We start from the raw sequence: 13,745 nt of genomic DNA on the forward strand, positions 1-13,745 counted from the left end.
ATTGAATACTGATTAAAGAGGCCTATAGAGAACATGAGCTGGGCATCCCTGCTTTTAACTTGGATGAGTAAATGGACATTTGTGTTTAGTACAGTACAGTGGTGTGGTGAGTGGAGGTCTGAATCTTCTGCCTTGCTTCCAGCCAGCGGTTCTTTCTCACCTTTATCTCGTTCCTGTTTGTTTGTGTTCTGTCCTGATTCAGGTGCAGCACTACGGCTCCTCCCACCAGGAGTGGAACGGCAACTACAGCCACCGGCGACCGCAGGCCTACATCCCTCCCACCATACATGGCCACACCTTCACCCTGTCGCACGGCAGCCCCACCCACAATTCGGGCCACCCTCCTGCACCGCCGCCTCCGCCTCCTCATATGGGCGTCCACCCGCACGGCCAGCCCACCCTGCTCTCATACCCAACCTCAGGCCCCCTGGTCACGGCCCCCATGGCCCACCTGCTGGCATCGCCTGGGGCCACGCGGGGCAGTCACGTCCTGCAGCCGGCCTACAGCATCTCGCACCCAGCCACCGGGCACATCGTTCACCAGGTGACCGTGGGGCTCAACCCACGGCTGCTACCTTCGCCCACAATGCACCCGCAGGGCCAGTTCAAGCCCCTCTTCCCCCCACACTCCTATATCGCATCGCCCGCCTACGCCAGTTTCCCCCTCAGCCCCACCAAACTCAGCCAGTATCCATACATCTAAGGCCCCCTCCCGGGATGGCCTACTGCGGGAGAGCCCCTCCCATCGCCTGCCATTACGCCCCCACTTCCATCACTGGCCTGCTGGGGCCGAGAGGGGCCTACGCTGAAAACACAAACCACCACCTGGTTCTCATGCCCAAAGCCATGGCACACCAGAGAAAGCAAGCTATATTTTTGAATCATGTTGACTTTGGCGCAATTGAACTTTGAGCTTTAAAAAAAGAAAAGGAAAAAAATGGTTAACACGGAAAAAATTATTGTCTGGAAGGTGTGTAGCAATTACAAAGAAGGGGAGGGGGTCAGTTGAGATAGAAGATTAAGGAATTCATGGACAAAGAATGAACGAATGATTGAATGAAATGAGTGAAATAAGAAACACTTTTAATGTGTTTTGCACATTTGATACACTTTCTCATCGGATCTTCTATGAGTGCTCCTCTAAACAGGTGAAAAATATAGGGCGCGTTGAGAAAAAATAAATCACATTTTCGCACCGCCCATCCCAAACCTATTTTTCTATATTGCCTTCTTCTAACTTGTGCAAGACACATCTACAGTCGTAAAAAAAAACACCCCAGTTATCCCTTTCAAAAATGGCCAACAGATGCACATGTGTCCACAGTTTGGTGTTACGCGTTTCGAGTATTTGTACCTTTTTCAGTGTCCTTGGTGTTTTCAGTGTTGAGTACACATACCAGATTATAAAAAAGGTTGTTCCCCCACGCTGCATGTGTTCTTGCATGAGCAGAAATGTTAACAGAGAGATGCCTAGACGTTGCTCTTAATGTTTGTGTCCCCAGAATCGCTGCATTGTTGATGTGTCCCCACCCATAGTGCCTTAAATATTTCGTAAGTCGTTCATGTTACTACTTATATACAAAAATATATATATATATATATACATGGTTACTGGACTGCAGCACTTGAAATTCAAATCAGTCCATGCATTCGCTGTGTGTATATGTATATACATATATATATCATACACACACATATATATATATATATATATGTATATGTGTATATATGTATGTGTGTGTGTGTGTGTGTGTGTGTATATATATATATATATATATATACACACACACACATCACACACATACACACTCTCAGATAAATGTATTCATGCATAGATAAGCATGGATGTGATGCATTGCGAGTACAGGCAGTGCTTATTTTTGGATTTAGTGTATATTGGAGAGTAGTGAGTTACTTGTTGTTCCTTAATAGGAGAACAGCATGCTTTGCTTTCGGGAATGCTCGCTGTTCAGTTTTAAATGTTCATAATTTGTCTTTTTGTTACCTTCCCTGATCGAAAATGAGTGTACAAAGAGCAAACGTTGAATATAGCTTAATGTTTGATAATCAATTTCTATTTAGTAAAACTCTTACTACTAACAGTATTTGTACTGTTTAATGAAACTGCAATACAATCTAAATAGTTTTTGATTTTTTTTTGGTTTGTTTGTTTGTGTCCGTGTATTTTGAGTTTGTTTGATTGGGTTGTTTTTAATTTTCTTAGTTGTGTAGAAGTATGGTGGGCATGGCTTTGACTAGATGAAGACAAAAATGCAAGTAGGTCTTTGATTCATGGTATGGATTCATCTTAGCCGGAAAAGACCATGCAGTATTTGATATAGACTCATATATATATCGGAGTATGTATATATATATATATATATATATATATATATATATATACATATATATTACATAGAGCTAGTCTATTTAGTGCTGAAGCTTGACAAAGGTGTGAGTTTTACAGTGTGCAATTTTCTCATTTATGCATGTGTGACAACTTTAACTTCCCCTCCCCTCCTCACCCTCCTCTTTATTTTACCATTTGTTTCAAAGCTTATTGGTGTCGACTGCTTATTTTATACATTCCGTCAGGGAGAAAAGTATATATATATATGCTGTGTGGGTTTTTAATTTTCCAGTTTGTTTTGCTAGTTGCGTGTGTAAAGGTTGTTTTTTGTTTTGTGTTTTTTTGTCTCTTACTTTCAAAATGAAGTTGCTTGTGGAGCACCAAAGACTGTAATTCATTTCCTGAGCAAGGTAGCTACTTTGTTTGTTTTGTTTTTTCTGCATAGACCTCAAGTATACTGTAGGAATTATAGTCATGGGGTAAATTAAATGGTAAAAAAAGCGGCTGAGGTTATGTTTAGCTTCTTGAGCGAGTAATAAGTCGTATCATTTATCTTGAATGTATCATAGATTAAGCTGCTATGTAATGATTGCCACTTCAAATAGCTGTGAAATGAGGTGATTTTGTTTTCTCTTTGTTCATACCTAGCATTCTTTTTTTGTGTGTGTAGGTCTCTCTAATTACCTGAAATAGAAGTGTTTTTTCCTGATTTTTAATATATATTTTTGGCTTTCATTGGTTGGAGTGTCATTGTAACTACTGTAATGCTGATGATGGATATTAGTTGCATCTGTTTATGTTTTAGGGTGTGTGTTTGTTTGGAATCAGTATTTTATCCTCATTAACCTTTTTGGGCTCATCACTGCATATAAATGGATGTATCGATGTAACTTAATTTTTTGTATGTTTTCATATTGGTGTTTTTGTTTGCGTTGACATGTAACAGTTCTAGCTTGCAGGATTGATTTAACTTTTTACGTTCTAGTAGTTCAGATTCTACTAACAGACGTTAGACTTTGAATGGGGCTCTGCACTGCTCTGAGATGTCTTTCGAGTGAATGATACAGGTGAAGGGACTGTGTGCGATTGCTTTTGTTACATCACTCGTCACAAAGCACTTCTTAGTCAATGCAAGAGTTGCCGTTGGAATTAGGGGTCACTTAGGGTTGCTTTCTGTGTTGAGGATATGATATATGAACTTGTCTCTCGTGTACCAAACCATGAAATCTTTAGTGTACTTTTTCTTTCTTTTTTTTTTTAAACTGAGATCCAATTGTGTCCCATTCAAACTGTTAATGTATCTGTTGATCAATTAACTAGTGTGGAAAGAAGAAAGGCGGGAAGAATCAGTTGTTTAATATCAAAAACAGAACTTGTAAGAGCAAACCATGCCAGTTCCTTGTTTTTCCATGCTGATGTTGATGGTGTTATTTACTGTTTACGTGCCTTGAGAATTTGTGGTTAAGAGCATTGAAAAGAATGTTGCTGCCCTCTCTTGCTCTCGTCCTCCATCTCTCCCCCAGCTGGTGAGGTGGTGTATTGAGGTCCATTACAGATCAGTGTACCCATGCAAAAATGATACAATACACACACGAGGGACAGATCGACCAAAAAAACACAAAATAGACACACAAAAAAAAAAACAATTTCAGTCATTCCGGGGATCGAAATACACCTTAAGGATAAATGTTGTTACTTGCCAGCTTCTGCAAGCTCCCTAGACTGTTCTATTGTCCACAGCAGAGGTAAAAAGAGAGAGAAAAAAAAAACCTTAAGAAGAATAGACCTAAAGCAGAACTGGGCACCTGCGCCCCACTGTTGAAACCTGCTCTTTTTTTCTTGTAGCTCGGTATTGCTATCCTGTTAATTTGTCGTTCGTGCTGGACACGTGGCCTGGTAGTTTTGGCCTTGCAGTCTTTGCACTCTTTTAAGTGTTCTTAGATCTCACTGGGGTCCAGCTCTGCACCTGTCCGACACAGATTTACATGTACACACACACACACACACACACACACCGCAGTGACCTGCTGTCCCACGTCGCGCACACGCAACGTGCATGTCTGTAGTGAGGTCCACCCGTGTGTAGGTATAGTTTTGAGTGCCACCGTTGAACACTCTCCAACTCCTAGGGCTGTACAAAACAAGGCCGACCTTGCCTTTGTCTTGTGGTGTGCAAACTTCTTAGCTTCTTGAGCTGCTCTGTGCTTTAACAGTAGGTGTTGTGGAATACACTGTTTGGTTGGTAGTGACTCTGATCAGCTTGACTGTTGAGGAATGGCCAAAGACCAGTGGTTCTTTTTTGTCCCGACTGATCTGAAAAGCATGGCCTTTGTCTCTTCCTCCCCCAAATGCTTCATGTCTAAACCATAGCTGTATTTCGATTCCTGAAGTGGCAATCACCAGCGACTATTCATGCACAGTTTCCCATGTCCGATGTTCTGTCTATTTAATGAAAATCAACGGGACAATTGTTTATTTCACTAATCAGCAGTATGAATATTTTCTTTTTCTTTTAACAAGACGTGTTAAAAACGGCCGTTTTTAATTGCCTCTATGATTGCTTTTAACATTTGATTTGACACCTTTCAAATGGTATTATGCTCTTAAAGTGAATTCAGGGTCTTTATATTAATCTGACATTGCTACTGTTAGCCTGATGCCCAGCGGCTTATTTTTGATCTACTTCTAACAGTTATACAGGTTGCTTTAAGAACTCACATAAGTCTGAAAAAGTTAATTCACGCTGCAAGTTATAGAATCACCATTTTAAGATTACTCATCAAAGAGGCTTGATTACTTGATCCAAACTGTTACTGTTTTAAAGATTCTTGGATTTTATTTCTGTGGCTTTATTCTTTTTTTTTGTTCCCCTTTTTGATTTGCTCTTTTTTTTGGTTTATGCTACACTAATTTGCTATGTAGCAATTGCACTGTGCAATATTTGACAGAATGAGGACTGGGAAAGAATACCCTCTGTAATGTCTACAGTTTGCGATAGTGTTTCCTCTCTAGTTCTCAGTCATTTAGATGTGACCAAGCCTTCTCTCCTTTGTCACATTGAGCGGGTTTTCCAGGTGACTATTTTGGTGAGTGTCAAAATAAAACTTTATGGTGTATTATCGTCAAGATTCACTTTGAATTAAAAAAAAAAAATCTATTGCTGCAGTCTGTCTGAAGTCTGTGTTTCATTATTGTCTGGGATGGAAGTGATCTGCAATCTGGAGTGGTTTCCAGCAGCATTACGTAATATAATATAACAAAGGGTAAACACATGGAGTGTGGATGTTGTGTAGTACACACTGCCCTCTTGTGGCCATGGGAGTGATCAACATTATAAAACAAAACACAGAGCGGGTCCTTGACATTGGGCAATGCTTTGCCTGCATACAGAGGCAAAATTCGTCTTATGGGTTGAAATGATAAGCCAGCTAATATAGCTAAGACCACGTATATATCTTGCACAAATAAGCAATTATTTCAACACATTGCCTAAAATGGATGGGGCATATTTCATGTGCATATGGAAATCATCTGAAGAGGATGGTGGACTGTGAGTGAAGATCCCCATTGTATAGTCCAAAAAGGGCTTTGCAACCTTCATGTGTGTTCACAGTGTCAGTGCCCATTAATGTTATATCACATTTAGTGGCAGGAACAGTAATATGCAAAGTGTCAGATTCTGAGTGTATGCACGCATATTTCTCAAAGATAGAGGTAATACATTAGCTAGACTTATTCAGATGCCCTGACCAATCTTTAGTTATTCTGAGCCCTATTAGACAGAACATTACAATGTGCTGCATTCTTTAGTAGCCTAACAATGCAGTTTCTATTTCTATCCACCAGGGGTCCAACCACAACTTTACTCCTTTTTGGCAGGTAACCCGATGGCATTTAAATTTGTATATAATATCAGGAGGTGAAACCAGAGACAGTTTACCTCTTATCGTACTTAAGGTCTTCAGTCACCAAAGAGCAAGTGATATTTCATGCATCTCTTTAAAACCTTTCCGTCACGCTGCGTCGCAGTGATGGGTGGACTGTGCTGAGCTCTCCACAAAGCATCACAAAAGCATTTGCAGTGCTGCTGCTGCCTCCTCGCAGGCACAGACGCGCCTCTGAAGGACCGCAGCGATCTCCACAGGCTCACGAGCTGATCAGATGTCTTGTGCACGGTTGCAGCTGCAACGCATCCTTTGGAAACGCAAATGGCTTCCAGTCTAAGGAGTGCGCATAGAGACTTCGCCGAACTGGATACCTGCGGAGGGGACCCCCGAATCTGGTGCACAGTGAGAGGAATACGCAGGGGAGCAGCTGATTGTTCATGGAAAAACGGGCGGAGAGCTGGTCAAGAGGGAATGTTCGGAAAATGTATGGTATCCATAGGAATGGTCCTTCTCCTGCTGCAGTGTGCGCTGGCAGTTGAGGGTAAGGGCATGACTAAAATACATTATCATGCACTTGCTGCCACCACATTACAAAGACTATGACGCGTAAAATGCCCATATTGACACCACTTCACCCACTAAACTTGCAAACACTTGACCGGTAAAAAAAAAAAAATCCTCTAAATAAGATGAGAAATTACTACTTACTCTGTGTCTTTTGACATAGTTTTGTATGGTTATCCTCTGGGCAAACACAACGGGTCTGATTGCAATTTAAAAGTTAAGCAGAAATCCAGCCCGTGCCTCTCCTTAATGGCCAGCGCAGGCTAACGTTCATCTGCACAAACAGCGAACAATCATCCATCGCGTTTAACCTCATAGGCAAGTTCAGCATTATGCTGAATTGTCCTGATATCAAAACACTGGCGCATTCTCTTGAAACGATTGCTACACAAAGCGTTCCTATTCATAATGCATCTCTAATTGGCAGGGAACTGTGTGGAGTCAGAAAGAGAGGGAGAAGGCTCTGCGTGTAGGAAGCGTGTAGTTGATTTTGAACAGCCTCAGGACTGCAGTCACTGCGTGAATATGTGTTTTACAGATATTTGTAACATAGGGGTACACTTTGTCCTGACTGCCATTGATTGATCTCCCTTAATGATCTTGGTTGCATATGCATCGCCACTATTTATGGTTCTATGCATCCATTCTATGGTTGTAGCCTAGATTCTGGTTGTAACCACCTGGCTCAGTTGTTGAGTATATGTGGTTGTAAAAAATATCAAAGATAGGTAACAAATAGTGCACAAGTGAATGAAAATGTTCTTTCCAAAACTTTAATAATTGTAATAGTTTCTAAATGAACAGGAGGGCCTAGCATAGGTGGCGATGGTCATTTAATGTGTGTCTCCTGTACCTTAAATGAGGTGTTTGTGCCATGCTGTGAGTTTCTGTGTGCTTCTCTAAGCATTAAACCCACAGCAGGATGCAGAAGTGGGTCAGTCAGTGGGCAGGAACTCCCATAGAGGTCTGTGTGTCTCCTGTCGAGTCTGAGACGGCTTGATTTGACTGGGGAATGGTCTGAGAGATCATTTATTTTATACCCCAGATTATCGTCGTTGAACAGTCAGTTTTTAGATTAGATTAGATTAGATTCAACTTTATTGTCATTATACAGAGTACAAGTACTGAGATAACGAAATGCAGTTTAGCATCTAACCAGTAAGTGCAAATAGCAATAAAAGTGCAGAGTATGTGCAAATGTAGGGTGGACTAAGTGAATAAATATGATATGTACAGTAAGAGTTAGAATATGACACAGAATTGTAATATAAACAGAAATTGAATAGCAGCAATTGAGCTAAGAGTGAGGTATGATAAGTATATAAAGTGCAGGTGAAAGTAAACTGATGGTAACAAGTGAAATCAAGAGAATGAGGTAGTAAAGTACAATCAATACAGGTAATACAGTGAAGTGGATACAGTTATAAAAAGACATTAAGGTGCAAATGTTCAGTGGCTGGAGGAGGGTGTGTGGCAGTCAAGCCAGGTATAGGGGGGGAGGAATGAGGTGTAGTGCAAATGATCAGTGGCTGGAGGAGGGTGTGTGGCAGTCAAGCCAGGGTGGGGGGAGGGGTGAAGTTAAGTATAGTGCAAATGTACAATGGCTAGAGGAGGGTGAGTGGCAGTCAGCCACGGTGGGGGGGGGGAAGTAGGTATAGTGCAAGAGTTCAGTTGTTGGAGGGGGGGGGGGGGGGGGGGGACAGTTACAGGGGGAGGTGTGAGAAGGGGTGGGGGGGCTACCCCCGTGGAGCAGAGTTCAGCAGGGTGACAGCCGCAGGGATGAAGCTGTTCTTGAACCTGCTGGTACGGGAACGGAGGACCCTGTAGCGCCTCCCAGAAGGGAGGAGGGCAAACAGACTGTTGTTGGGGTGTGAGCTGTCCTTGATGATGCTGCGTGCCCTCCGCAGACATCTCTTGCTCTGGACAGCCTCAATTGTGGGGAGAGTGGAACCAGTGATGCGTTGGGCAGTTTTCACCACCCTCTGCAGTCTTTTGCGGTCGGCAACAGAGCAGCTGCTGTACCATGTTGAGATGCAGTTTGTGAGAATGCTCTCAATGGTACAGCGGTAGAAATTCTCCAGAATCTGAGGAGACAGGTGGACCTTCTTTAGTCTCCTCAGAAAAAAGAGACGCTGGTGTGCCTTCTTTATAATGGATGAGGTGTTAAGGGTCCAAGAAAGGTCATCGGAGATATGGACACCCAGGAACTTGAAGCTGGCAACACGCTCAACCTCCATCCCATTGATATGGATGGGGGTGTGTGTGCCAACTTTCTTCCTGAAGTCCACAATGAGTTCTTTGGTCTTTGTGGTATTGAGAGCCAAGTTGTTGTCGGCGCACCACACCGCCAGGTGCTGGACCTCTTCTCTGTAGGCCGACTCATCGTTGTCACTGATGAGGCCAATCACCGTTGTGTCGTCTGCAAACTTGACAATGGTGTTTGAACCATGTACAGGAGTGCAGTCGTAGGTGAAGAGGGAGTAGAGAAGAGGACTAAGCACGCAGCCCTGTGGCACGCCTGTGTTGAGGATGAGGGTTGAGGAGGTGTGGTTCTCTAACCGAACAGACTGGGGTCTGTTGGTCAGAAAGTCCAGTATCCAATTACAGAGAGAAGTGTTGATACCCAGGTGATTGAGTTTAGTGATCAGTTTGGATGGAATGACAGTGTTGAAGGCTGAACTGAAGTCAATAAACAGCATCCTCACATAGCTGTTGTTACTGTCCAGGTGAGAAAGGGCGGAGTGTAATGCTGTGGAGATGGCATCCTCAGTACTCCTGTTCTTGCGGTATGCAAATTGAAAAGGGTCCAGTGTGGGTGGTAAGCAGCTTTTGAGGTGAGCCAGGACCATCCTCTCGAAGCACTTCATGATGGTGGGGGTCAGTGCAACGGGGCGGAAGTCGTTAAGGCTCACTGCAGCGGAGTGTTTCGGCACCGGCACGATGGAGGTGGTTTTAAAGCACGCAGGGACAATAGCTTGGGCCAGTGACAGGTTGAAGATGTCAGTCAAGACCTCAGCTAGCTGCCCAGCACAGGCACTGAGCACCCGTCCAGGGATGCCATCAGGGCCGGCGGCCTTGCGTGCATTGATCCTGCTCAGTGCAGCACACACGTCGGTGGAGGAGAGTGTAAGGGGTTGGTGGTCAGAAGTGAGCACAGCCTTGATGGCAGCCTCCTGGTTGTCCCTGTCGAAGCGTGCATAGAAGCTGTTCAGTTCGTCAGGGAAAGAGGCCGCACTGTTATGGGGGGTGGTGCTGGTGGGTTTGTAGTCAGTTATGGCCTGGATGCCTTGCCACATGCGTCGGGGGTCGGAGTTGTTCTTGAAGTGCTCCTCAATCCTAAGCTTGTGGCAGTGCTTGGCCTGCTTGATGCCCCTCTTCAGGTCAGCCCTGGATGAACTGTAGGCCTGAGCATCACCTGATCTGAAAGCGGTGTCTCGTGCCTTCAGTAGTAGGCGGACCTCTTTGTTCATCCAAGGCTTCTGGTTGGGGAAGGTAGTGATGCGTTTAAGTGTGGTGACACTGTCGATGTTGGCGTTGATGAAGTCCAGAACGGATGAGGCATAGGAGTCAATGTCCGTGTGGGAGTCCAGCTCTGAATCTTGCTGAAGGAAAACATTGTGCGGGTTGGTTTGATTGGAAGGAAGTTCTTTCTTCTTTGTAAAGGATGATAGGGCAGGACAGGGGTCTGTACTACATGCAACATTTATAGAGCAGTCTACAGATTTCCTTTATCTACTCAGATTCAAATATGACAGAGAACACTGGTGTCATTCATTTTCCAGTGTTAACTTCTATCAGACTGGCATAGTGGTCAATGACCTACCTGCAAATTGTCTCTCTCTCTCTCTTAAAATGTTTGTGATGTCACGATAAGCCCTAATTGTCAAATCACTAACTAAGATAAAGCAGAAAAACAAAGCATAAAAATGGGGAGTAACTAGTTATATGCAACCGAGTTACGTAATTTGATCACGAAATTGAATGTAATCATAATCAGTTACAGTTACTGGGGGAAAATATGTAATTAAATTGCAGTTACTAATCAACATGTTGGTGATCAGAAAGGGGTTACATTCGAATATATTTTTTATCTGTTAACAGCTTTAAAGCTTGTGTGTAGAATATAACATTCATTCTGTTGCTTTGCATCTTTTTGCTGTGCAGGCAGACTCCATTTAATTGGCAGTATGTGCTCGTTTGAGCATTGTTTTTGATTGGCTCTTTTGTTTTTTGCACCGCCTCTCGTCTGCCAATCAAAAGATAATCAGAAGTAATTCAATTTAATAAGTAACATTACTTTTAAGTAGTTACAGTAGTTACATAACGCATTACATTTTTAACAGGGTAACAAGTAATCTGTACCTTATTACATTTCAAAGTAGCCTTCCTAACCCTCAAGACAGATGACATGGCAAAAGTCATGTCAGGTAGTCTTGTCTTTAAGTCATGTCAGGTAGTCTTGTCTCATACCTTTCTGCATTTTATTTGCATATTGCCAAGCGTCTCAGGGCTGCACATTGTAAAACAATATAGGGCCTTGTTTTGGCCCCTTGATTAATCTTGTTTCGCAGCTGAGGATAAATGTGTATTCATTCAATAATGTTTGTGTTCTGTGGGTGAAATAAAAGGCTTTGGTTTCATTTCTGTTTGTTGATGTCTTGTAGACTGAGTACAGTGAAAGTATACTATGCACCCTTCATGCGAAGACAACCCTTTCCCAACTCTATCATCAAAACAGTGGCTGTGTGTAGGACTGGCTACAGATCAGTTTTAAATGCACAACTCAAACAGATGCCTCACACCAGACATTCTTTATACCTGAGAAGTGAGATACGGAGTGGCCACTATGTGCTTTCTGCAGTTCACTCCATTTTTAACCAGTCTGCGCCACTCATACATTTATTTTTCCTTTCATGTTCCCCACTTTCACAGCTGCATTCACTCTCATCAATGCCTCGCAGTGACAAGGTCATTGTGAAGATCTTTTCTGTTAGTACAACACATTAGTACATTGAGTAGACAGAGGTGGGTAAGATTACACCAGTACTCCAATATAGAGTGGAATTTAATCTGTGTATCAGTGTTTTACTAATGTATCAACTGATATAAATGTTTGGCTATAAACTGTTGAGTCCTAATTTTACTTAGCTTTGTTATTAAGAGAGCTTGTGCATAGTCCCACATTTTTTCCCCTCTACTTTTTAAATATAAAATAAACAATTAACATCGATTGGCATCAATTAGCTGAACACTGGTATCCATTTTGACCCACATCGATATGCTGTTACCCGGTTCACCGTCAGGGTCGTCACAGACTCGTCACATGCCATTAGCCTGATAAGTGGTGTGAAAGTCAATGAAGGTGTACACAAGGAGATGTGCATGAGTGATGAAAATGCTCTTCACCCTCGCCCGGCGCAGGATGAATGGGGGACTTATTTTTGCTCTCTTGCTAGTGCTAGACTGGATTCCTCAATGTAAGCATTTTAGTGCAGTGGTGAATGTCTTGGGATGGGAGTCAGGGATGCGTTTTTCTTGAGACTAGAAGTGCAGCAGTTCGGTGTCATCTCTTTTGTTCATGATTTCTTTCGCGCAGTGAAATGTAGCGCTCGCAACACCAGCCATGAGTAAACCACCCCCACTGTGTTCTCTAGATGCACTTCCCATGCATGTCTTCATTAGTGGGCTTATCAGTTCCCCGTGCAAAACTGGCAGAATTTCCAAAGCCAGCAAGATAAATGTAAAAGACAAAATGGTTAAAATGCTCTTCATACTTTAGTTGAAGGAACCGTTTCAGTCAGATTATTTTTATATGAGCAGCCGGGCAAATATGATCAAGTGAAAGAAATAGAGCTTTGTTAAATTTATGTGACAAGTCCAAGTGGGTAGCTTAAGTAGCTTTTCTTACTACAGTGTTGTAAATAATGATTAATCGACAAAATCTGGACATTATGATCTTTATGGACCTCAGTTAGACCCAAGTGTTGCAACAGTTCTCCTGAGAAATGGTCAGGAATAGATAGAAACGTAAGGAGAGGAGTATTAGGGGGGAAGGGCTTCTAGTGTCATTAGGAGTCATGTGATGATTGAAAATCCTCAATTAATCATTTTGGATGTTATAGGTATGTAGCAAAGCAACTAATGCAACTTAAGTTTGTGTGGGTGTGTCATGGGCACACACATAGTGAGATACTAATGACTCTTGGGTGTGCTTGGGTCAGGATCTACTCTGGCCACATCCTCTCGGCTCCTGGTGATTCTGTGGCTCGGGTTGATGAATGTGTTCTGTGGAGAGGGCAAACACGGCTCTTAATTAGCATTATGTACCATCTGCCCCGTATCAGCCCTCCTCACTTCTCTTTCCAGCGGAGATGTGATCCGGAGAGCAGAGCTGCCCAAGGGGTAAGGGAAATCATTCTGGAGGAAAGGAAAGGACCAGTGTGTGGAAGAGCTGTGCATCTCTTTAGTGGGATTTTATCCGTCATGGGTTCCCGGTTCACAGCTTTTGATTGTGGTTGTCATGGTCCACATCTGTGGATGTCTTTTTGATTCTGAGCACAACTGTCACAAAGCACTTAGGATAGTTTAGAAAAAGGGCTACGAATAAACACAGAAGCTGAAGCCTGTCTCACTTAAAAAGACACAACAAGCAAAAGGGCAATTTAACAGGAAATGAATGACAAAACAGGAGCCAGACGGGATGGCCAGATGTCGTTTTTATTGCCGGCCCTCTCCTCTCCTCGCCTCTCCTCGCCTCGCCTCGCCTCGCCTCGCCTCGCCTCGCCTCGCCTATCCTCTGCCTGGGCTTCACACTATGACAGGCGGACAAACACGGCATCACCAAAACGGCTACAGATTGAGCAGGCACCAGGCCCGGCTCCGCTCCGCATGCCCGCTACCCTTACTCACCCAGCCCAGCTGGACACCCTCAAAGGCAGGCTGGC

The 13,745-nt window shown here is 43.3% G+C and overlaps 2 protein-coding genes across 8 annotated transcripts in view; both read left to right on the forward strand.

Moving 5' to 3' along the window:
- Positions 1–5,515, forward strand: part of hipk3b (homeodomain interacting protein kinase 3b) — a 46,717-nt gene extending 41,202 nt beyond the window's left edge. For 3 of the 6 annotated variants that reach the window (XM_080843721.1, XM_080843723.1, XM_080843722.1), the window contains exon 17: positions 203–5,515. In XM_080843721.1, the coding sequence (XP_080699847.1) occupies positions 203–912 (710 nt within the window). In that variant the 3' untranslated portion in view covers positions 913–5,515. The remainder of the gene's footprint in view (positions 1–202) is intronic. The other 3 variants (XM_080843724.1, XM_080843725.1, XM_080843726.1) reach the window with 1 other exon arrangement.
- A 950-nt stretch (positions 5,516–6,465) lies between these two features.
- kiaa1549lb (KIAA1549-like b) overlaps positions 6,466–13,745 on the forward strand; it is a 55,503-nt gene continuing 48,223 nt past the window's right edge. For both annotated transcript variants that reach the window (XM_080843330.1, XM_080843331.1), the window contains exon 1: positions 6,466–6,778. In XM_080843330.1, the coding sequence (XP_080699456.1) occupies positions 6,559–6,778 (220 nt within the window). In that variant the 5' untranslated portion in view covers positions 6,466–6,558. The remainder of the gene's footprint in view (positions 6,779–13,745) is intronic.

Source organism: Sprattus sprattus (genome assembly GCF_963457725.1).
Source record: "Sprattus sprattus genome assembly, chromosome: 8".
Classification (NCBI taxonomy): Eukaryota; Metazoa; Chordata; class Actinopteri; order Clupeiformes; family Clupeidae; genus Sprattus; species Sprattus sprattus.